Raw genomic sequence first — 24,159 nt, 5'->3', positions numbered from 1 at the left:
AACTACAAAACGTAAAAAAAAAATTGTGTCGGGATTCTTCCTCCCTCTCCTTTTACGCAAAAAAACAAGAAATTACGCCACACATTAAACTGACATGACTAAACTTACCATCCCCTCCCTTTTTTTATAAACTCTCTCTCTCTCTCAAAATGAAAGAACGAACAAAAATCTACTTTTCATTGCAAAGTCCGAATCCGGACGGCGCCACTCAAATAAGATTTCAATAAGAAATTGCCGCAAACAAAAATTTTCTTTTCCGTAAATGTGCATAAATTATAAAAGTAGAAATTAAGGGAATCGGCGACTGTCTTTTTTTTTTAAAATCCCGATTACTTATCGATAACGTGTTTGTTTATTTTGAAAATCATTTTCTTTTTTTTTTTCTTAAAAAAAAAAAAGCAGAAGATTTCGTGTAAGACGTTATTATACTCGTGTGTGATGTTTGTATTTTCATTTTTTCTGGTACCTACTCCCCCCCCAACACAAATGTGTTTCTGTCACTGGACCACAATCAACAGCTCTTTTTTTTTTCTTTTCTTATTTCGGTTTCTAGTAAAGTAGAAAAATGATCATATTTCGAATGTTTTTTCAACATCGTCTGTTTTCTCCTCTTCTTTATTTCGACTGAACACTATTTTGAAGATAATGTAGAAATTTCCCTTCGATACGACAAGTCCCCCCATTTCTTTATTTTCTATGGTTTTATTTGCCCCAGAATATGGAAATATAAAATTAATTGTCTTTAAAATAAAAGAAAAATGGACTAAATTTAACCCCCCCCCCCCTCGTTTTGTAGCCATTCAATTTTTCCAGGGTTTACAAATCGATGGTCGTCAAGTTCCTGGCCGAGGCGGATTCAACCGAAATGGAGTACCAAACCTTCTTCGATCGGAGGTAACTGTAATGGTTGTCGAACTCGACCACATCTACACGAGAGAGAAGAAATCGATTACAATAGAATCGGGACAACTAAATTGATGATGACAACAACTTACAGACACCCGTTTCTTCGCAGTGGATTTCTCCTTCTTCGGCTGCCATGTCGCAATCGACCCGTTCGTGAGGGACCACCGGAATCAATTCGCCCCCTTGTTTGCGATACACGGCGAAAGCGATGTCGCTATCTTCCGAATGGAAATCCCACTTGAGGATGGCGCCAACTTGGTCGACTTTGAATTCCAAATGCTCTTTGCTCCCGCTCGAAATGCTCAGCGATTTCTTATTGGCCGTGTCTGGTTTGCCGCTAAAGTAGTAGGACTTTGGTACTTCGCCGCCCATGTTGACCATCGTGATGCAGTTGGGATTTCCATCGGGATCGGTCAGAGTGCCTCCGTAGGAGACGGGCAACTCTTCCGCAATCACGTCAGCCAAAATGGCAGCCTTCCACTGTTTAGCATCGTGACTGAAGATTTGAATTTTGCTCCTGGTTCGCTCGTGCAGAAACGGTTTGATCATGTTGAAGAGGATGGAAAAGATTTTCGGAGCTGCAGAAAATATTCGTTAACGGTTAGCAGTTAACTGGTTATGCCACACGAACGACAAAGTTATACCGTTGACGATGAAAACACGGTAGAGAAGTTCCGGATAATTGGCCTCGTAAACTTGGATGATTTTAACGGCAGTGTCCATGGCTACACAGAAAATGGAATCAGGATTTTTCAAAATTGATTGTAATGATCCAGGTGAAACTGACCTTGCTTGTTGGTGACGTGTTGCATGGAGAAACCTTCCATGTCGAAAATGATGGTGGATTGCACAATGGCGTCGGCATTGCGCTTGTATTTGTCGAGATTGGCGTTGACTCTGGCGATGCTGGATTCCACCAGGTAAACGACGTACATGACGTAATCCTTTTTCTTTGTCGAGCGTAGAATGCCCTTCATATCCGACATTCCGTAGCGAACGACCCACACTGTCAATTTCAATTTTCATGATTTGTTGTAATGTAGTTATAATTTAAAATTGTATTCGTTCTAACTAGGATTGTGGAGTTTGTCACGGCCGACCAGACCGGCAGAGAAGTACTTTTGCAACACTTCGGGAGGATTGAATTCCTCACGAATGTGGTCGATCCTGTGTTGGCGGCGCCATTCCAGCGTCTAGTCGTCGTCCGAGAAGCCAGTGAATTATGTGGGATCAGATCATCAGTTATCTTAGTCAAACCAAATGAGAGTTTCAATTTTTAGCTATCGCTTTCACTTACGGTACGAAGCATTTTTTCCGCTTTGGGAATATCGAAGCCTCGAGCTAGAAAAATAGATTACAATTAAGGTAGTACTGTAATGAGCAAAATTGAATGATTTCAAGCGATGTAAATTATTATTACCGACGAGCCATCGTACAAGGTAGCTGTCGTCCGAGTCTGGTAGTTGACAGTCCTTTACGGCCTCACGAAACTGCCGGTAAAAAAAAAATTAGCGAATGTTTGATTAATGGTGGCCAAACAGTGACATGGCAGATTCTGAGTCTGAACGAAGTGGGAATAGAGACTAAGTCGCCAAGGTAAATAAGATTAACTCTCTCGCTCAGCTGTTATCATTTCTTGTTTGTTTGTGTACATACAAATTGTGTCCGCTTTATATAGTCTGGTTTAAGGGGATAAAAAATGTTTGGACAGTTCTTTCGTCTTGTAACCAAAATCTAAAAGCTTTTAAAATTAAAGTTGCAGCGGATGAATTAATCAACTGGCGGAGATGCATCGACGATTTTATGGAACTTGCCGCACCTTTCTCTTCTCTTGGTAAATAACGGATCCGGTCGAGCGAATCCTTTAGAAAACTTTTACGACTTCTTTTTACTTAATCTGATAACGCAATAAAATACTTCAGGGGAGAAAGCGAAAAAAACAAACAAAAACAAGTGAAAAGAAATCGGAAACGACTCGCGCCAGGCAGACCACACCCCGGGAGATTCAAAATAATTCTGGCAATAGTTACTTAAATGAATCTTTTCTCGATCGAAACACTTAAGTGGGTAACGAATCAATTCGACCTCGATTTAATTTTGAAATTTAGAAATCTAGACGAACCTGTTTTCCTATTGGCATACTCCATAATTGACCTTATTGCATACATCAAGTTAATTTCCGAAACAAATTTTGTGTTTATTTTTACTTTAAAAAATGTCGAAACTTGAAATGGGAAAACATGTACCTGTTTCAAAATAGCTTTTTGGCTATCGCTGAACTGATTGAGATCCATCTCGTGAGTGGGATACAGCCGTGACTGATTAAAAGTTGAATAGGAACCTTTTTTTTTAAACTTGCACACTTAGTCCATGTTTTTTATTTATTTTCTATCATCAAGGATACGTAAGCGTGTGCGATGTTTATCCTTTGAGTCGAGATTAGATTAGATGTACTCCTTCGTCTGGTGTGTCTGAAATAACAAATATGTCCGACTGGTTTATTCACGACTTTTGTCCGATGTGACAGCCAGACCAGCCTCCTCCCATTCCGCCTCTGGTCGGGAAAACCTCATAAAGCTATCGAAATAAGATTATAAATTGTATTATCCGTTGTATCTTCAATAACCTTGTGTCTGTTTTTTTTCTCGAAGGATTATTTACCTTTCCCATTTTCTATATTGAAAAAATGACCGCCAAACATATTCACGATGCTTTTTTAAACCCCCAACACAATTTATTTCCCGTCCGACATAATTGAAAAACAAAGAACTAATTGTCTTAATTCTTCGGGCTATAACAATTTGAGCATTAAAATTCTTGACAGATATTTTGTTTACAGATTTATTAGTCACGGGCTATCCAAGTCCGTGCCGTTTACCCTAGCCGTAGCCGATTCCACTTTGATCGAGTACCAAATCTTCTTTGAGCGGAGGTAACTGAAATTGTTGTCAAACTCGACAACATCTAAAAACAAATCAAACAAATCGATGTGAAAGATGATAATAATAGAACAGCTGATGGTTGTTAATACTTACAGACACCGGTGTCATCACATTGGAGTTCCCCTTCTTCGGTCGACATGTCGCAATCAACTCGATCGAAATGAACGATCGGGTTCAATTCACCGTCTTGTTTCTTATACAAAGCAAATGCAATGTCGCCTTCTTCTGTATGGAAATCCCATCTGGAATTTTTTTAATTGAGGAAATCTGATGAGGTCGCTGTTCTCTATGGGATTAATTAAACCAAATGAAACATATAACTTACTTGAGGACGTCGCCAGCTCTTTTCACTTGGAATTCCAAATGCTCCTTGGATCCGTTGGCAACCGTCAACGGCGTCTTATTGGTCGTGTCAGATTTACCACTGAAATAATAAGATTTTGGAACTACTCCGCCCATGTTAACCTGCGTTTAATTTAAAAGGGAAATTTGATAGTTGAATGTATGTAATTTTAAAAGTTATAAAACTGGACTTGCCAATGTAGCGCAGTTTGGATTTCCATCGGGATCGGTCTTTTTCCCACCGTAACAAGCAGGTAACTCTTCAGCATCAATTTCGGTCAGAAGAGCCGCTTTCCATTGTTTGATATCATGATTGAATATTTGAATCTTGTTCCTCGTCCTCTCGTTCAAAAACGGTTTGATCATGGAAAACCCAATGGCAAATATTGTCGGTGCTGTTTGTAATATCGTCAATACATTAAACGGATTAAAAATAATTGATATTGAATCGTACCGTTGATGACAAACACACGGTGGAGATATTCCGGATAGTTGGCCTCGTAGACTTGGATTAGTTTGATGGCCGATTCCATAGCTGCGCATAAAACAATCGATACAATTAGTACAGATCCTTATTTCAGTTTTTTAAATCGTCGTTGTCTGCTCCCTCTCATAGAGGTCTATCCTGTGAACGTCTTGTTTAATTTGCTAACCCTTCCTCATCTCTTTCTTCAGCTTTTGGCATTTTGGTGCTCAAATCGGCAGTCTAGTCTGTTCTTTCTTTAGACTACGTAATACATCCACGGGTGCTTAAAAAACGCCCATTCCGATTAATTGTGATTGAATAACTGTGTCTCGCCAACAATTTGCGTAACTAATTCAAGTGTCTAACAAGCATTGAATCGATTTTGGAAACATATTTGTTAATACTCCAGTTAGAAAATCGAATGACTATTAGTGCCACCTAATTATGTTCTACCTTGCTTGTTGGTGATGTGTTGCATTGTGAACCCTTCCATGTCAAAGATGATGGTGGACTGCACTATGGCGTCGGGAGAGCGCCGGTACGTTTCGGGATTGGACTTCACCAGCCAGATGCTACTCTCTACCAGGTGGATAACTTTCATGACGTAATCTCTCTTCTTAGTTGAACGTAGAATTCCTTTCATGTCCGTCTTTCCGTACCGAACGAGCCATACTGAAATAATGTTGTGTCATTATATCGTTTGATCTGTATTACGTGAACAGTTTTAAGAAAATCTTACGAGGGTTGAAAAATTTGTCCCGACCGACGAAACCAGCAGGAAAGTATTTTGACAACACTTCCGGTTCCTTGAGCTCTTCCCGGAGCGCATCGATTTTGAATTTGCGACGCCATTCTATCGACTAAAAATAAAAATAAAAAATGTAATTTTACTTTAGATTTAAGAAATTTAAAATTTAAAAGTTTTTTGCTCTTACATTCCGTAACATTTTCTCCGCTCTGGCCAAATCGAAATCACGGGCTATAAAAAATCAGACAATAGAGAATTAAAACTTTGAATCCCGTCGATCGGTAATAACTTGTTGAATTAAATACCGATAAGCCAACGTATAAGGTAGACATCTTCCGAATCGGGTAGTTGGCAGTCGTTTAACGCTTCTCGGAACTAGAAAACAACAAAACAAACGTGAGAGTCAACATCGCGCTCAGCATTCGAATCAAATCGCATCGCAAAATATCACGGTCAGAGAACTTGCAGGTAGAAAAGCCTTTTGCCAATTTTCCCTCCAGGCATGTAGTATAGATGCCTGAAAATGGCGAGTACTTTCCCGTTAGCCGCTCTAACTTGCCTTCCTTTTTTTTCTAATTATCGCTATCGTTGAGGGAAATAAGAAAGCGTAAAGTTTGAAGAGCTCAGCTTCTGGAAATTGAACATTCCTATTTTCTGTGGGTATGCGGGGAGAAACTTTTGATATAAGAGAAAGTGGACGGACGAAATTTCAACCCCAAATGCGGTCAGAATTTTGATGTAGGAATTCCACCCAGCCAGTCAAGCAAGCAGCGGTAGCACACAGACCGCGCTGTGAATTCTTAAACAATAACCCACCGACCATTTTTGATAGCGTCCTTTTTTCTCTACGCACCTGTCCACGTGTGTGTGAGAAGATGACGCAGACAGACTCACAAAATGCCAAAATGTTGGTCAAATGAAGAAAGACAACAGGTAAACTTACCTGCTTTAAAACAGCTTTTTGTTTCTCGTTGAATTGGTTGAGATCCATGGTGTGAGGGACGACACTGAGTCACCTGCGTCGATTTGAAATGCCAAACGGTTAATATGCGACCCGTTTCCTCCACTGTTTGTTTCTATTCTCATACGACTACAGAGATGGAACTTTCCCCTCCCTCTATCTGGTTTTAGGAGACCCATAGCCGAAGGATTGGAAAGCAAATGAGACCATCTATCGGTACCTGTGCGAGTTTGTTTACGAAATCTAGAGCTTTTTGAAGGCTATAAATATTGATTGAATCGAACTATGCGCGTTATCCTCCGCGGAGTCGAGATAAGCTTTTTACTCTGTCGTTTGTCCTAAATCGACAGGGTTAGCAACTCAATTCTATGTCGTAAGAAAGGGTAATTTTTCGACGTTCTATACGGGGAAAACAAAACGGAAAATAGTAGGCGAGAGTCAACATATTGACGTGGAAACTTTTTGAGCGGTCTACTTATGTTGTACATCTAATAGCCGACCAAAGGAAAAGACAAATATTATTTGTTAATTTATTTCGACCTTCGTCCGACCCGAGGGAAAAGTCAATCGGTTTCCAATGGCCGGAAATTCTGAGAGGAGATCGAAGGTTGGCAAACTCGCGAGTCGAGCGCAGCAGCTCGACTCATATTATCTTATGTCGATCCTTTTTATCTCCGATAACCTTCAGTCACCTTCTATTTTCATTTGCTTAATTTGTCAGTTTTAATCATTTTGTTGCATTTCAGACATGTCTAGCCTGGGCTATTACTTTCCTTATGTAACAGGTAATAAATACGCGTAAGATATAACGGAGGAAAATAAAATCTTTGGTTACCGACCAACCAAATAGTTTATCTGGATAAAACATTATTTGTAACCTACAATTTTCTTTAAAATATTTTATCATAATCTTATAATTTAGTTATTTCTTTTCTATAATGAGTCGAAGCCGTTGCCGTTTTCCCTAATCATCGAACCGGGTTCCACTTTGATCGAGTACCAAATCTTCTTTGAGCGGAGGTAACTGAAATTGTTGTCAAACTCGACCATATCTATAGCGGAGAAATGACGTCATCAATCAAACAGAAAAATTAATAAAAGAAACAGGTGAATGAAACTTACAGACACCAGTTTCGCCGCAATCGATTTCTCCTTCCTCGGCCGACATTTGACAATCGACTCTGTCGTGAGGGACGACCGGGATCAATTCGCTGCCTTGTTTGCGATACACAGCGAAACCAATGTCACTTTCTTCGGAATGGAAATTCCACCTTGATTACAAGAGAAAATAAGAAAACTGAACGTAAGTAGCTACAAATTAAAAAAACAAAATTACTTGAGGATGTCGCCAGATCGTTCGACTTTAAATTCCAAATGTTCTTTGCTTCCGCTCGAAATGCTCAGCGATTTCTTATTGGCCGTGTCTGGTTTGCCGCTAAAGTAGTAGGACTTTGGAACTTCTCCGCCCATGTTGAGCTGCGTTCAAAAAATTTCATTTAGATGATATTGTCAGAATTAATTGATTTTAGAGCAACTTGCTATTGTAAGGCAATTGGGATTTCCATCAGGATCGGTCATTGTCCCTCCGTAACAAGCTGGTAATTCTTCCGGATTGACTTCCGCCAGGATGGCAGCTTTCCATTGTTTCGCATCATGACCGAAGATTTTAATTTTATTCCTCGTTCGCTCATGGATGAAAGGTTTCAAAATTGGGTAGCCGATGCTAAATACTTTGGGAGCTAAAAATAAGAAATGTACGTAATGATTTGTTTTGGAATTGTGCATGTTAATAGAATTTAACGTTACCGTTGATGACGAAAACACGACTGAGGCATTCTGGAAAATTGGCTTCGTATATCTGAATGATTTTGATTGCCGCATCCACAGCTATAGTTAAACATATCCTCCGTTAAAATCTTTTTGGTTTCTTATAACATACATGAGAATTTAACGTAAACTGAGGCCAAATATCTTTGCCGGAGAAAGCTTAAATTTTAAAAATGATTTCCTGTTTATTGCTGAACAGAAGCAGCAGGTGAAAATAAAAATGCGCACCTGCGATCTTCCAGAATAAGAGCTACAGAATAACCGTCACCGATCGTTACTTGTAAGTAAGTACTGTACCGTGTCTTCTATGTCACTTTCCAATTGCAAAGGAGAGTATACTCGCAAGCGAAACCACAATATACCTTGTTTGTTAGTGACGTGCTGCATGGACAGCCCTTCCAAGTCGAAGATGATGGTCGTCTGTACTATTGCATCTGGCACGCGCTTGTACTTTTTCGGGTCTGACATCACTCGCCAAATGCTGGTCTCGACAAGATAAACGACGTACATGACGAAATCTCTCTTCTTTGTGGAGCGCAAAATTCCTTTCATGTCCGACATTCCGTATCGAGTTATCCACACTGGAAATTTTTGGGAGTTAAAAAAAAGTTAGTAACTTTTAAACTCTGAATTTAAAAAAAAAAAAAAAAACACGTTTGAATTTGTTTACGAGGGCTTTGCATTTTATCCCGACCGACAAGACTTGCAGAAAAATATTTCTTCAACACCTCCGGTGGCTTAAAATCATCCCGAATCGCATCGATTTTGTGATGGCGGCGCCATTCCAATGACTATACGTTCAGGTACACAAATTAAGAATGAAATGTGTATAACATAAAGAAAAACGGCATGGCAGCACACTTACATTCCTGAGCATTTTTTCGGCTTTGATCAAATCGAAATCTCGGGCTAAAGGAGAAAAAACAATTCAACAGAACTACTTCAGATGAATTCAATAGCATTTATCATACGTTACCAATAAGCCACCTCGCTAGGTAAGCATCCTCGGGATTAGGTAGTTGACAATCTTTAACCGCTTCACGAAACTTGTTTTTACGAACATGTATCATATTTCATTACATAATTCTATAACACATGAACTGACATAGACAGCACACACAAATTGACGGTTCGAAAAATCTTACCTGCTTTAAAACAGCCTTTTGTTTTTCGGAAAGCTGACTAACATCCATCTTGTTGTCCCCGTGGAACACAGTCCTATAGGCTAGTGAAGGATTTGAACGCAAATAAGCAAATGCCACGCTTTTCTTACAAGAAGTTTGTAGCAATTTCCCTTCGAAAAAAAAATGAAACTTGCGCAAGCTTATTACAAGTATAGGGAAGCAAGAAGTTTCTTTTTTTTACGAAAAAAGAAAACTGACGCTTGCGCAAGTTTATACCGCATACAACGGTACAGTGATCTCAATCTCTTTTTAAAAGTTTTTCGGAAATTTTAACTTTTTTATTGGAATTTTAAACATTTTGATTTTGAACGCGTGTGAATTATTTGATAAGCACAAATTTAGCCGAAAGTATGACCTGTGGTCTCTTCATATTTTGTTTGAATCTGAGCGCTACCATGCGCTCTGTTGCCATTTTTGTGTAAACAAATGTTGTGGGCAGAAATTTTATTTGCCGAGTTCACTTCAAAGTCTCAATGTTTTTAGGTGACAAAATATTTGTTAAAACTGTTTAAACCATAAAAAAAACATTTGAATTCGACAAGCGTTGTCCAGCTTTCTGAATTGGCAACATCGCTTCCTAGTTCTCAGGACAGTTCGTCTGCAGTCTGAAAAAATTTATAGGAACTTGCGCAGCGTTTGTAGCATGTTTGTAGGCTTGCTAACTCAGCGTTAAACGGTTATACCATGGTGTATTAGTATGGTGGGGGAACTTTTGTTGGAATCGGCTATCTCGAATGAAGCCAGTTTCCGGACAAGAGGCGGAGCTTAGTGAAAAGTAAAAATTCTTAACAGCCAATTGCAGGGCTGGTCACCTATTGTCGGTGCCCTCTATGAACCAAAATACTAATCTTTTGTAAAATAATTCGTCTGTAAAATAGTATATATATTTACATTTTCGTGTGCAGACATCAACCGGTTACTGCAGTGGTTAGCGTCACGAGCTACGACTCTAAGGAAGAAGGGTTCGAACCCTAATTACATCATTTCTTTTCTTTCATATTTGTTGTCTATTAATTTTGAAATAATTTAAGCTGGAAAAATAATACTTAATTAATGTTATTGACTCATTTTTTACGATTTTATAGCTTTATAAGTACATAAGCAAAGTGCAATCGGACTTAGAAAATTTTCAAACCGTTTATAGCTCATAGTTCATCCAATTGTCCACCAGGCAGCGCTGATCATAGGCGACCACTGGCTTCAGCCGAGATAGCCGATTCCAACCATAAGTTCCCCCACCATACTAATACACCATGGTTATACTTTAACTGCCAGTAATATACTTGTTTAATCATAGTGTGCATTTGCAGAATAAGTTCGTTCACATAAAATTTTTGTTTGTTTCTCGATTGCCCTATCGTAATAGTACCTGTGTTTTTCATTGATGTCCCGCCCCCTTAACACGTGATTAAAACGAAGAAATCAAGTGAAATCAAGTCATGGAAATGTTTGAAAAATCCCAGGATTCCAAGGACACATCGGAACAAAAAGTGATTCATGGGTTGTTTCCTAGGTATTGGAAATTCGATCTCTCCATCCTGCCAAAGGACAAAGGAGTGAGTGCTGCATGAAGATTTTAATTTCTGTTTCTTTATCAGGTGAAAGTTGCCTGTCACTTGGGTTACCAAAATTGTCTCTGCCTTTTTAAGTTCAGAGTTCCTGTTCAGTTTGTGTAGAAATGAACAGTGAAGACAAATACCTGATGAAGTGAAACCGAGCATTCACTGTCAACAAAACCTTAATTGAATTGGTAAATTGAAACATAATGTTTTGCCTATAATAGTAGGGATCTCAATAGAGAGAGTGAAAAACCTATGACCACATAAGAAAAACATTAGTCAGTGATAAGAATGTCGACGTTGGTGTAGGAATTAGGAACAACTGCGGAATCTTCTCCAGGCAGCCAGTTTTTGCCCCCATAGACAGAGTTTTACCAAAAGAAAATTGGAGACCAGTGATTGATTGAGAGATCGAGAGTTTGAGATAAGACTTAGATTGGGGTTTTTTTTAGTAAAAAAACATTTGCTGTGTATGGATTACCTTATTTCTCTTCCCAGATTCGTTTGATTTTGTCTATATTTTCAGGTTCATTTTGGTGAGCAACAACTAATGTAAACAGCATTGCAATTCCTCAAACAAAATGCATCAACAGCCAGCATCAACAGAAGGAAGGTTTCTCAAAGAAAGTAAAGTTAAAGTATTAAAATTCCCTTAAGATCTATTTTAGTTATCCATACACCGAACAGATGCATAAATTCAGACGTAGGCATGGGCGGCTTTGCAGTGTCATGACTCTAGTCCTTCCATTGAGGTGCATTCACGTAGGAACTTGGAAGTCGTCCAGCGACCGTAGCTCCAGAAAAGAATACTGATTCGCTCTTATAAATCTTACAGCGAAAAATGTCAACGAAATTTCGCCCTTAAATGCAGTAATAATTCAATTTTCATTTAAAAAAAATTCATTTTAAAAATGTGAAACCACTTCCCAATTAAATTTTCAAATTCCAACTTTATCCAGGTTCTAATCCTCAAGTCGACCATCAGTTACACTGGCGATGACATCACTAACAAGTAACAACATGATTTCTGCCACCCACCATGCCAGCCAGTTCTCCCAATCATAAGTGTATCTGAATCTATACAATTATTGAAATTCTATGGGTGCCAATCCCTGCAGTTCCCGCCTCTCAATAGGAAGCACACAACAAACTTCCAATGACAGGTAAAAGTAAAAGTGTGTTATTTTGTTCTTGCCCTAAACATAATGAAAATGATTTGTTTCTGTAGTTATTTTCAGCAAGGGCATCAACAACAAAGAAGAAGTTCCAGTTGTTCTTCAAAAATTGCTATTTAGAAGTAAGTTGCTTTTACATTGAATTTAGAGAATTTGTCATCTTAATTAACGATTTGTTGCATTATTATTAATTCCATTTATTTTTGGTTATAGGTTTATCTTCCCGTAGTTGCTATCCGATGTGGCCTGTTGTTGCAGCCTAAGCTGGTGAAAGATTTTTTTGCATCGAAGTTAACCTGTGGCTATTCCTTGGTGCTGGTGTTGTGTTACGGAAGTTGCAATCAGTATTTTATCAACTGTCATTGTGTCTACAGTTTACCGTTTTAATGATCAGAAGGAACAGAAATATGGGAGTGTTTATGTCGAGCAAATAATAAACATTGCTTCGCAATTGGGAAAGCAACGAGGGGGAAATTGGGAGGTGGGTGGGATATGTGATAAATAAAATAAAAGTTTTGTGTTTTATCGAAGAAGGTAAGTAAAATATCCGTTTTTAAAGCATTAAGCCGTCCAAAAAAGAAAAATTCCTCATCCCAAAAAATTCCTTAGACCACATTCATAATTAGTTGAAACTATACATATCTATGAATTTTTATTACATCAAAACTATTATTACAAATTTTTTTATTAAAAACATACAGTTATATTATTTAAATACATTATAATTCAATAGCATCCGGCACAAAGCAAATCTTTATGTTTCATGTAAAATATTAACAATTATTACAAATGAAACATAATTATATAATTCTTTAAAACTACCTGACGCATATTTCCACGCTTTTCTCATTCATTGCTTTAGTTGCCACATACAGTCAATCAAGACAGGGGAAACTCTGCCTTGATCGACTATGTCCAGGGAGATTCTTGGAAAAGGAAGAAGAGAAAAGAGTGCGAGGCAAGTTTTACTAGGGAGCGTTTAGTCATAGTAGACTTCCTGGTGAGACTCATGACCCTCCAAAAGTTTTCCTCGGATCATGCGCCTTCCAAATCCCCGTTCGACCAGAGCCCTCCTTATCCTCCTGGTTATCACAGCGGGTGAGTGACCACCGGCGGACGTTGGTTAGTGGTAAGTTAGGGAAACGGGGCCACAGAAAAGGAGCCCAGATATGCACTTGTAAGTTATCTACATCTACCTAATTTATTGATATTGATCAAATTTATTGATAGAAAGCAAGCTCTTCTGTTACCGTCAAAATCTTCAAATTGTAGCACAAGGGCGAGGGGTTAACCTGAAATTAAATAAAATGATTGACTAAGAATGCAGTATAAAAAAGATTTTGAGAAGATACCTGGAATAAGTTCAACATCTCTCTGCATATTCCACTAGTACATAAGGTCTGGAACAGCGGCGAGGGCCGCGAGGGATTAAACTAAACAGATTATTTAAATGTCAATTTTAAAATAAGATTGCATTGACAGCAAGCAATACCTCAAATGAATCAATTGAAAGGAACCACAGAAAGGTAGAGCTCAGCTGCTCAGGTAAGTACTTGCAATTTATCACCTAGAAAAATCAAACAAAAACCTCAAGACAAACACAATGAATTGTAGATGTAGAAATGTTATTAAGTTGGCGTGTTTAAACTGCAGCTCACCATTATTAAAATGGGAAAAGAAAGTCAATGAAGTGAAATGACGAGTTCTTGGATTCATTTGAGATTCACCATTTACAAAACACATCTGAAAGACAAGATAAGAAATTTTGTAAGATTACCGTGATATTACAATTATTGATTCCATTTTTAGCTGCAGGATTAATGACAGCTTAGAATTCCTGTGGCCAGCTTCAACATTGTCGTCATTACGTGGCAAATGATGACAAATGGACTGGTCAACATGTGTGAAAACATTTAGTTAACATACTACCAAGTTCATTCAAATTTCAGTTTCAAAAACATAAATGTTAACTTATGCTGAATATTGATTTCACTTTTCGAATTCTTTCAATTTTCCACATTTCAGCTTCTACCTTGGGAGTTGGGACTTGGGACCATGTTTGGGGACAATCGTCTCGTCTGCATGAAGCACTAGCATCATCTAGCGGTTGTTTTTTATGATTCAGACGATTATCCAGTGTGCCGCTAGATGGTGTCGGTATTGTTTTAAAAATGGCGAAATGTGTTAAAAGTTATGTCATCTTCTTTATTCGAATTTTTATGTTTTACTGCCCAAAATCAAATAATTATTTACATGTAAGCTTATTGTGATTATTCTATCTACATAGTAGCAAATTTTCTATCATTCACTGTGTACTTGACCAATCGACTAATTGTGTACTGTACTTGGAATTCTAGACAATGTACCTGCCGTCTAGTCATCAGATTAAATTTTGACCCCATTTAAAGAAAAAATTGCTCAACACTTCCTAAACTCACAGCTTCATCTGCATCATCCTCTCACATGGTAGACAAAACTTCGAGCTGTTTTGCCCAATAGTTGTGGCATTGGACGTATGGTTACAGGTAAAAAGCATAACTTTCCAATTTTACAACCTCGTCATCCATCAATGCAATAAAATAATCTCAAAATTCACACCCATTTGATTAACAGGTTTGTTCTTGCCTGAAAGATGTTTACACCTTTGAACACTTGACAGTGTTGTTGCGTCATGAAATTGTATTGCTGCCATTCCCTGCATCTCCCACTTCACAGAGCTCTGCAAGAAATGAGTAATAGGAAGCCTACAACAGATTGAGGTAAAGGTGGGCTTCCATGTTCTTGCTGTATCATGTAATAAACTTGTTCCACCTTGGTTTGGGTATTTATGGGCCTCACTGCAATGTTAAAACCTTTTTCTGTTCTTTGCTTTAGGAATTAATAGGTTGCGTGATATGCCATTGGATTTCGCGAGTAGCCGCCGATGTCAAACTACAACGCAGTTTCTTTATTGGAACTGGCTCAGAGATCCTTGATGCTGGCCTTTGTCCATAACAGAAGAGTAACTTCTACCAACTTTCTGCTCCATCCTTATCTTCGCTACCCACACTCATCTAGCTTCTCTGCATATTATGCTGCTAAACAATTTGTCGTACTTCACTGACGAGTTAGACCAGTCGCTTCAGTCCGCCTGTCACTCTCCACCGAATTATGCCCAGGTACCCGACAATTGACTTATTTTCTTAGATTATCTACTAGCGATCTATCTACTTGCGTTAAACTCTATGTCTATGTAGTAACTCTATGTCTAAGTAGATGTATCGCTTCGGGTCCGAAGCGATACATCTACTGTCACTCACCACGGGATTATGCTCAGGTACCCGACAATTGACTTATTTTCTTAGATTATCTACTAGTAATCTAATTGCGCTAAACTCTGTGTTTGTGTTATAATTCCAAAATCAGGCCCTTCTTGCGCGCAAACGAAGTGTTACTTAGACGTTGTTTTTTCTAATGCTAGATGGCTTTTCGATAATTTTCAGCTGTCAAAACAGTCAGTTCCAGTTACTTTGCAAATCTCTTTAAACATTTATTGGCAGCTGTTGTGTGGAAATTTTTTAGTGAAAACTGACGATAACTATTCCACCAACAAAGCTCACTTGTTAGATTTTTAAAAATTAGTTTTTTTTTTCTACTTCCGGTTTTCTCATTTCAGTCAGTAGTTTAGTAAATATTCATTCGACGCACAAAAGAACCACATATTCGTGATCCTCATCAAATTTGTGACAAAGTTCATGTAATCTTTTTTACGTACGCGTACTTCCGGTTTCGAAAATTTTCCTGAACTATAGGAAAATTCTCGATTTTGGCCAAATTTTGGATTTCGTTTGAATCATATCAAATCGACCCCAAATATGATCACGAATAACTGGTTTGATTTGAAGACAGCCCAACAGTTGAGGAGCTATTGCATACTTCCGGTATTTTTTTTTTTTTTTAATTTGCATGAAACCAGAAAGTGACCTTTGTTCCATGTACTGTACATGTACTGAGTATTGCTAGTTAGGATTTAAGCAAATAAAAGTGCGCTGTTAAAGTTTTGAGCCAAAAACCTGATCAATGTTACCTATCTGCAAGTTTCATTGTCATGTCACTTAATAAGAATTGTTTTGTCTTTATTCAGGTAATGGAGTGGAGACGTTGAGGAGATGGACACCAGAAGGTCGCTGGTATCTGAAAAAAATCAACGCGTATCATCAGCAGCTTTTTATTTTTCTTCAATATTCGTGGACACCAACTAACAACCTAAGGTGATATGACGACAGAATATTTTCGTTCATAGTAATCTTACTTGATTTATTATCTAATTTAGATGTCTCCCATCATGCGGTCAGAGACACGATCGCTGTGGGTCCCACTACAAGAACTTCCTGGCAGATTTACGAGCGGTTCAACGCGGATCATCATTTATTGTTGGTATATGTTTTTGCTAGTTAACCCGTTGGCTGCCACGCCTTTGTTTCCCCTCTTGTTAGCTCCTTAGCACGGGCCCACGCTGTCTGGTCTCATGGTTTACATGCCGTGGGGTCAGACAGTCGTACCAGCCCCAGATTCGCCGAAAGGCCCTGTTAGGCAATGCACCATAGGGACTTCCCCCTTGTCGATACGGTGATGGATTCTAGAGGTTGTGCATTCCATCTTCTCCTGTCACCGTGTCATCCCGGACTTGTCAGCAATTGCAAGTCCCACCTTGGCCATGGATCCTTCAGACGTGGCGCGTAGAGAGTAGAAAACAACCTACGGGTTGTATGGCGTGGCAGCCAACGGGTTAACTAATTGTATGTGTGTGTATATGTGTACGTGTTTATTATGTCATGTTATGTTTGTAAAAAGTGGAGGAATTGTGGGTGGAGGCGGGACAATATAGGCAATTCCTTACAAAATTAATCTTCATGTTATTTATTTTTCGTTATTTCACTAAGCAATCTCCAGCGTAAAACCAAACACTATTACATAGATAGGAATTTGTAAACCATGATATCAGTTTGCAATAACTTTTACTATTTATGAACATTACTATTTATACAACCACAAACACCACAATCCAAAATCGTGTAAGTAATCTAGAGGCAACAATTAAGGATAACACCAGCACCACATACTGGATAGAAGCAGCTCACCACACCAGCACGATGGACTGCATGCAGCAGCTCATCACACCAATCATCAGCTGGATGCAACAAAACCATGAGCACAATAGACAGCATTGAAGTCAGACTTCACCTGGCTGTGAAACCTATTTGACAAATTTCTTATTACTTAGATGAACAGATAGTATCTAACGTGTAAAATTACACCAAGACATGAGTAAAGTTTAACTATGTGGTGAATAACCTAAAGTAATCGAAGTCAAATGTAAATGTACAGCACATGTAGAAGCTTGCTAGGAAAAAATTGAAAAAAATTGAAAACAGACTAAGTAATGATCTAGAAAAGGCTAACATTTACCACGACAGAAGAAATGCAAGAACACATTTGAATCAGCAATCTGCTTCTGTAGTCCACACTTCCACAACACCACAAAAATCTCCAGTCAGGAATCTATAGGAAACAGTGAAAAGTCGATTATTTGAAACATTATACAAAATGAAAAAATGTGATGGAATGGTAAAGCATGAAGACAGACCATACAATTCCCTAAAAACAGCTTACAATTATCCCAACCAACCAAAGGAAAGAACAAATGGATTGAAATTCAATGTATGTTGACTGACCTATTAACTACTTACAATCATTTAGCATGCTGGACTAGAATACACACCAAACATGTGACATGCACAATTCCTTCGAAAAATCGCATTGCCTAATCTCAGGAAGAGCTAGCCAAAACTCTCTAAGCTAGACTCTAAAGATTTCACATCAGATCGGTTTTTACAGTTTAACTGGTGTTTTATAGGAGAACGTAAAGCGAAAATACATTTTACCAGCCGGGAAAAGCCATCACTCCTGAACGCTGTCGTTTCTCGTGTCGAATGCCAGCCGCCATCTTGAAAAGAACGGGCAACATTGCCATTTGCAGATATGCAATAAACGTCCGCATCTCCGGGACTCTGGCATCTCTGCAAACTTCAAAGAGCCAGAGCGGGAAGCAAGCGGCTAAACTCCGACTGTGAACTATGAATACAAAATGTTCAGCATAACAACAAATTTTTTAAATGATTTAAAAAAATGGTGTTAGAAACTTGAATAAAACAAATACCGTAGGCAAGTAGCAGATCCGAGAGCGACCTAAGAAAAGCACAAACCAAGATGTCAAGAATGTCGATAATTAACAAACACGCCAATTTCACGCACCTTCTCACCTTATTGATGTTCCGGTAGACTTTGTCTTCTAATGAATTAGAAACAAGCGACAGGACCTCGTTAAATATGACTTTGAAGAAGTCATGCAGAATGCAGACTTCAGACGAATTTTTGTGGAAACTGCTAAGCGATGCTGCCACTCTGCCAGTTTTTAAACCTCGGCGGCAAGAGCGAAGTTGTTTAAAAAGCGTTAAAAAGTACAAAAAAAATAATAATATTATGCCATGAAAAGCTGTAGATTGACAAAATTCCGCTTCCGAAGCTGTATTAGTCACTTTGCAGTATGACAACAGAAATTGTCTGCTTCTAGTAAGCCCTACTCACGTACACACTGTCACTGATCACCGAACGTAAAAAATGATGCCACTTTTTTCTGCGAAGTTTTTCTCCAATGGTTTGATTGCGTCGTTTTTTTATTAACTTTTGCTATACCTTTTATCGTGATCACATTTTATTTCAGTGTGGGGGGGAGTATAACATAGGGGACACCACCTAGATAGTCTAGTTCACTCGAGCATGACCAATTGTCTTTGTTTAAATGAAGCTATTTTTCAATAAACTTTAATTAAATCAAGTTAAGTCAATTTAATAAGTGTCTACAAGGATTGTTTTATCAAATGTTAAAAATGAAAAAAAGGACCACCAATTTTTTCGACTCACATTGTCTAATAATATGGCACTTTATGTAGATGATGTAGATAGCCGTGCATATCACTCTTCCTTGTTTATCGATGTCAATTCAACCGTAACTGAGAACCAAATCTTTTTAGAGCGGAAATAGCTGAAGCTGTTGTCGAATTCGACTACATCTGGGGAAAATGAATAGCCAATGAATTTTAAGAAGTCAAAGGAACTTGATGAAATATTTACACTTACAAGTTCCAGTTTCGTTACAATATATTTCTCCTTCTTCGGCAGACATGGCACACTCGACCCGATTTGGTGGAATGATGGGGAGCAATTCACTGCCTTGTTTCCGATACACGGCGAATGAGATATCGTTGTCTTCAGAATGAAAATCCCATCTTAATATGGGAGGAAAATTAGGATGATATTATCTTTGTAGCTTATATAGTTATGTTACGAAAGCGGAATCGACTTACTTAAGGATGGATCCGGCTTCTTTGACTTGAATTTCCAGTGTCTCCTTACCTCCTCTAGAAACCGACAAAGACTTCTTATTGCTCATATCGAGTTTGTTACTCATGTAATAAGATTTTGGAACGGTTCCTCCCATATTTGCCTGAAATTTTTAAAAAGAGAATTAAACTCAGAATTAGAAAATGGACAAAGACCCTAGAAAATAATTTACCAACGTGATGCAGTTGGGATTTCCATCGGGATCGGTCTTGGTTCCACCGTAAATGACGGGCAACTCTTCGGGAGCGACATCTTCTAGAATGGCCGCTTGCCATTGTTTAGAATCGTGACTGAAAATCTGAATCTTTTTCCTAGTTCGCTCGTCAATGAAGGGTAATATCATTGAATACAAAACCGAAAAAATCTTGGGTGCGTTGATGATGTATACACGATAGAGCATTTCCGGGTACATTCCCTCGATGATTTGAACCACTTTAACGGTGGTGTCCAGGGCTGCACAAAATATTTAAAAAAATTATCGCAATTATTTTTTTTAAAAGATAATTATTTCATTGGATGAAGTCAATGAAAAGGTTGGATTGTTGATACCATACCCGGTTTGTAAGTAATGTGACGCATTGAGAATCCATCCATGTCCATAATAATAGTTGACTGCGAGATGGCAGTTGGGGAGCTCCTGTATTTCTTGGGATCCTTTTTAGCCAGGAAGTAAACCTTCTCTAATTGTTCACACATGTATGTCAAACAAACTCTCGGCTTTTCCGAAAGCAAGAGGCCCTTGACGTCAATCAATCCAAATCGAATAAGCATCAAAAAGTTGTTGTATTTGTCCACGCCCAGTTGGCCACAAGGATAGTACTTGACCAACACTTCTGGCGCAACGTAATTTTCTGGACACGGGTTGATTTGATAGAAGCGACGAGATTCCAAATTCTGGAAAAATTAAGAAATGCAAAGAATAATTATCTGTGGCTTCCTTTAGATTTTATCTGTACTTACATTCCGAAGCATCTTTTCAGCTTTGGCCAAGTCAAACTGACGAGCTAAAATAGATCAAATGTAACGGATTGAATTCTTTTAACTTGATCATTATTGGAAATATCTAGCGATTAAATACCGATGAGCCAGCGCAGAAGGTAGGTGTCGTCCGAATCTGGTAGGTCGCAGTCTTTGACCGCTTCGCGGAACTGTAAAGATGAAGACAAAAGTAAGTGAATAATATCAAATACGGCAATCATAAATAAGGATGAATTACAATCTAAAATAAATTATGCAGCTGAATTAGATTGGAGAATAGGTTTCTATCCTTGAGCTGTTTTGTGTTTTCACTTTGATTCCAAATCTGCACAGACATATACACGAAAAGAGAAACTAAAGTGACAATACCTGTTTTAAAGCAACTTTCTGGTCCTCGTTCAGCTGACGGAGATCCATTTTAGTGGAAAGTTAGTACAAATAATGTACAAACGAGCAGAGTCGTACTCTCTGACCGTTCGGTTTACACTAACAACTGAAGCCAATAATAAAAAAACAGCGCAGATGTTTTGGGGGAATCACTAAAAAGGCTAAAGGTCGTACTTTTTAAGATGTAACACGCCGTTGCGTAGAATGGGAAACGTTAGATAATGAAAGATAATTTTCAAAGTGCACTAGCAGCAGACTTGAGACAGAACAAGTTTCTGGTAGAACTGGGACGAATGTTGCTTGGATACTGAATAGACATCAATACGCGTACCCCAGTAAAAGTTATCCGAATTTCACTCCGCGATTAAGCGCTCGAAGCTAACTAAAATATTATTCGTGTTCCTTTCACCCCAACTTTCACTTTAAGGATACAGCTTCAACTCCCTTAGCGAAACCAACAACACATATTGTTGTTGTTGATCCAGTGGCATTCCATGCCAATGTCATTCGTCAAAAATCATAACAAAATCGTACAGATTCATATGAAAAAAAAAAAAATTCAGGTTATTAGTGATGAGTTTTTTTTCGATTAAGAATGCTACATAATGGATAAACTGGATAAAGAACATGATAACATGCATACCACCTGTAACTCTATTTTAACGAGTTAAAAGTCCCGCAAGTTAGTACGATAGATTCATATCTACTTTTTTACTACGCATCTTGAAGTAAAGTCTGTAAACACGTTACCATTTCTTTTTTTTTTACTATAGCAAAGATAAAATTCTAAGGGATTATATCAAATCCATGTCAAAATTCCACTGTTGTCTTTTACTATTCAATCGTAATGGAATACCAAATCTTCTTTGAGCGGAAGTAACTGAAACTGTTGTCGAATTCCACGATATCTGATGAAGAAAATTAAAGATCGGTATACAAACAATAACATCCAATCAAATAGTTTACACTTACAGACACCGGTGTCATAACAATCAATTGCTCCCTCCTCAGCCGACAAGTCGCAATCCACGCGATCGTATGGGACCACCGGAATCAATTCGCTTCCTTGTTTGCGATACACGGCAAAAGCGATATCGCTATCTTCCGAATGGAAATCCCACCTTTTTAAAATATAATTACCTAACTTTGTAGTTGCGCACTCTTTTTACACAAAAGAAATTTTAGGTTTACCTTAGGACAGTGGCAGCTTGATTAACTTGAAATTCCAGCTGTTCTTTCGATCCCCTTGAGATCGACAAAGGCTTCTTATTTCTAGTATCTGGCTTGCAGTTGAAATAATACGAGTTGGGAACTACTCCGCCCATATTCACCTGCATGTTACAGTCAATTTAGCCAGTAGTTGAAATTGACTAGTTATAAAATGAAATACCTTAGTTATGCAGTTTGGGTTTCCATCAGGATCGGTCATAGTTCCTCCGTAAGAAGCAGGAAGCTGATCGGGATCAATGTCTGCCAAAAGGGCCGCCTTCCACTGTTTTGCATCGTGACTGAAGATTTGAATTTTATTCCTCGTTCGTTCGTGCATAAAAGGTAGCACAATGGAATAGAGAATTGAAAAAATCTTTGGCGCATTAATTATAAAAACACGCCGGAGCAATTCCGGATAGTTGGATTCGTACATCTGGACCAACTGAATGGCCGTATCCAGCGCTACGGGAACGTACGGAAATCAGAGAAAAATAAACAAGCAAATTATTTGTTTGAACAAACTTAATAGTTATATTGTGAAATACTATACCGGGTTTAAATGTCACGTGATTCATGGAGAACCCTTCCAAGTCTACAATAACAGATGCCTGAGAAATGGCATCGGGTGAACGCTTGTACTTCATTGGATCCTTTCTAAACATTGCTAAAGTTTTCTCGACTATTTGGACTACGTGCATTACATAGTCTTTCTTCTTGGACGAAAGCAACACCCCTTTGATGTCTATCATTCCGTATCGGATAAGTAGCAAGTTACTTTTAAACTTGTCCACACCCAAATGCCCAGCAGCAAAGTATTTGGTCAACACTTCCGGCGATTGATAGCCGTCATTCAATAAGTCAACCTTATATTTTCGGCGCCAATCCAAAGACTTTGTGGTGAAAAAGGTAACTAATTAATTGCCAAATTTAAAATCAAAGAATTCGATCAAGATTATTTTTCACTTACATTACGGAGCATGTTTTCAGCTTTTGCCAAATCGAAATTACGAGCTATAGAGTAAGAAATTGAAAACAATAATGTCACTTAAAATTCATGATAAACATCTGTTAACTATATTTTTCATAACGATACCAACTAGCCATCTCAAAAGATAAGTGTCGTCCGATTCCGGTAATTGGCAATCTTGAACCGACGCGCGAAACTGTACGGAATAAATTCGAACCATAATCATCCCAGATTTATAAGAAATTTAGCTAGCTCAGTTAGTGCGAAAATGGATGTAAATTTCGATTGCAATACGTTAGATTAAAAAATTCCGTCTACTTTTTGGGGGAGTTTGATGAACCGACCGCTTTAACCATTTTCACACATTTTTTATTTTGTTCGCTTGAAGCTCCTTAATGCGAGCACTGGTTCAACCTGTTTTGCGTGTTGATGCTCTCAATAGACAAAATGAAAATACGTGGATGAAAAGTCGGAATATTACCTGCTTGAAAACAGCTTTCTGCTCATCGTTGAGTTGGTTCATGTCCATCTTGTAAACGCAACCAAGTGTGACGAAGCTAGATTTCCAACCTTGGAGGATTCTTTTTCTATAACCTTCCCTGTTTCGAACTATTAATTTGAAATCACAATGTCTAAAGATTGGATGGTAAGTAGCTGCAAATGTTTAGCACACGTACGTTTTTGCGAAGCACTCAAACTTGTATTGCGCTGTAGTTTACGTTCAATAGTTTGTTCGTAAACAGTGACACTAGCGTTGGCTTTTACACTGTCAACAAGAACGTTTTGAAGGTCGAGAGAGATACGTAGTATCTCCGATTACGGCGGAAGGGGGAAGCTGGGCAACACTCTTGGTTAAAAATAACAGATAATAAACAAACCAATAATAAACGAGTCAACTTTAAATCAGAGAAGGGCCAGTGCACTACAAGTTTAGGCTACGGTTTCTTTTCAACTACTAAAAAAAAGGATGTTTCAACGAGGAAATCTACTTCTGACCCTGAGGAAAACAAGAAACTTGTTTTCAAAAGAACCTCGGGTTCGACCCAAACCCCTCCCTGTAGCAAA

At 38.4% G+C, this 24,159-nt stretch overlaps 5 protein-coding genes across 13 annotated transcripts; all 5 read right to left on the bottom strand.

Moving 5' to 3' along the window:
* Positions 1–540: 540 nt before the first annotated feature.
* On the bottom strand, positions 541–3,252 carry LOC124313155 (SEC14-like protein 2). The gene is made up of 8 exons (XM_046777911.1): positions 3,153–3,252; positions 2,327–2,396; positions 2,204–2,247; positions 1,979–2,099; positions 1,694–1,912; positions 1,551–1,631; positions 996–1,484; positions 541–926 (listed from the first exon to the last, which is right to left on the bottom strand). Exons 1-8 carry the CDS (start codon positions 3,198–3,200, stop codon positions 817–819), a joined length of 1,182 nt encoding a protein of 393 aa, XP_046633867.1. The 5' UTR covers positions 3,201–3,252; the 3' UTR covers positions 541–816.
* Positions 3,253–3,618: 366 nt separating this feature from the next.
* Positions 3,619–6,537, bottom strand: LOC124313150 (SEC14-like protein 2). Its single transcript, XM_046777904.1, has 10 exons — positions 6,348–6,537; positions 5,710–5,779; positions 5,592–5,635; positions 5,396–5,516; positions 5,110–5,328; positions 4,645–4,725; positions 4,386–4,585; positions 4,174–4,313; positions 3,942–4,090; positions 3,619–3,870 (listed from the first exon to the last, which is right to left on the bottom strand). The coding sequence occupies exons 1-10, from the start codon at positions 6,393–6,395 to the stop codon at positions 3,755–3,757; spliced, it is 1,188 nt and encodes a 395-aa protein (XP_046633860.1). The 5' UTR covers positions 6,396–6,537; the 3' UTR covers positions 3,619–3,754.
* A 546-nt stretch (positions 6,538–7,083) lies between these two features.
* LOC124313148 (SEC14-like protein 2) lies at positions 7,084–9,656 on the bottom strand. Its single transcript, XM_046777902.1, has 10 exons — positions 9,338–9,656; positions 9,169–9,238; positions 9,058–9,101; positions 8,863–8,983; positions 8,555–8,773; positions 8,172–8,252; positions 7,905–8,104; positions 7,702–7,841; positions 7,488–7,636; positions 7,084–7,417 (listed from the first exon to the last, which is right to left on the bottom strand). Exons 1-10 carry the CDS (start codon positions 9,383–9,385, stop codon positions 7,299–7,301), a joined length of 1,191 nt encoding a protein of 396 aa, XP_046633858.1. The 5' UTR covers positions 9,386–9,656; the 3' UTR covers positions 7,084–7,298.
* A 7,511-nt stretch (positions 9,657–17,167) lies between these two features.
* LOC124313163 (SEC14-like protein 2) lies at positions 17,168–21,419 on the bottom strand. 9 transcript variants are annotated; one of them, XM_046777938.1, is made up of 14 exons: positions 20,901–21,419; positions 20,632–20,701; positions 20,514–20,557; positions 20,108–20,447; positions 19,726–20,006; positions 19,517–19,656; positions 19,290–19,438; positions 18,405–19,222; positions 18,310–18,338; positions 18,028–18,224; positions 17,840–17,955; positions 17,559–17,651; positions 17,406–17,493; positions 17,168–17,346 (listed from the first exon to the last, which is right to left on the bottom strand). In XM_046777938.1, exons 1-8 carry the CDS (start codon positions 20,946–20,948, stop codon positions 19,125–19,127), a joined length of 1,170 nt encoding a protein of 389 aa, XP_046633894.1. In that variant the 5' UTR covers positions 20,949–21,419; the 3' UTR covers positions 17,168–17,346; positions 17,406–17,493; positions 17,559–17,651; positions 17,840–17,955; positions 18,028–18,224; positions 18,310–18,338; positions 18,405–19,124. The 9 variants fall into 9 exon arrangements, with proteins under 9 accessions (XP_046633894.1, XP_046633893.1, XP_046633895.1 ...); XM_046777937.1 differs by having other exon boundaries at positions 17,445–17,493; XM_046777939.1 differs by having other exon boundaries at positions 17,445–17,489.
* Positions 21,420–21,696: 277 nt separating this feature from the next.
* Positions 21,697–24,150, bottom strand: LOC124313174 (SEC14-like protein 2). The gene is made up of 8 exons (XM_046777954.1): positions 23,576–24,150; positions 23,221–23,290; positions 23,095–23,138; positions 22,678–23,017; positions 22,309–22,589; positions 22,110–22,249; positions 21,891–22,039; positions 21,697–21,826 (listed from the first exon to the last, which is right to left on the bottom strand). The coding sequence occupies exons 1-8, from the start codon at positions 23,621–23,623 to the stop codon at positions 21,753–21,755; spliced, it is 1,146 nt and encodes a 381-aa protein (XP_046633910.1). The 5' UTR covers positions 23,624–24,150; the 3' UTR covers positions 21,697–21,752.
* Between the last annotated feature and the right edge of the window lie 9 nt (positions 24,151–24,159).

This window comes from Daphnia pulicaria, chromosome 9 (assembly GCF_021234035.1).
Source record: "Daphnia pulicaria isolate SC F1-1A chromosome 9, SC_F0-13Bv2, whole genome shotgun sequence".
Taxonomy (NCBI): domain Eukaryota; kingdom Metazoa; phylum Arthropoda; class Branchiopoda; order Diplostraca; family Daphniidae; genus Daphnia; species Daphnia pulicaria.
The sequence above is the reverse complement of the archived record's forward strand: the minus strand, read 5'-3'. Positions and strand labels throughout refer to the sequence as shown.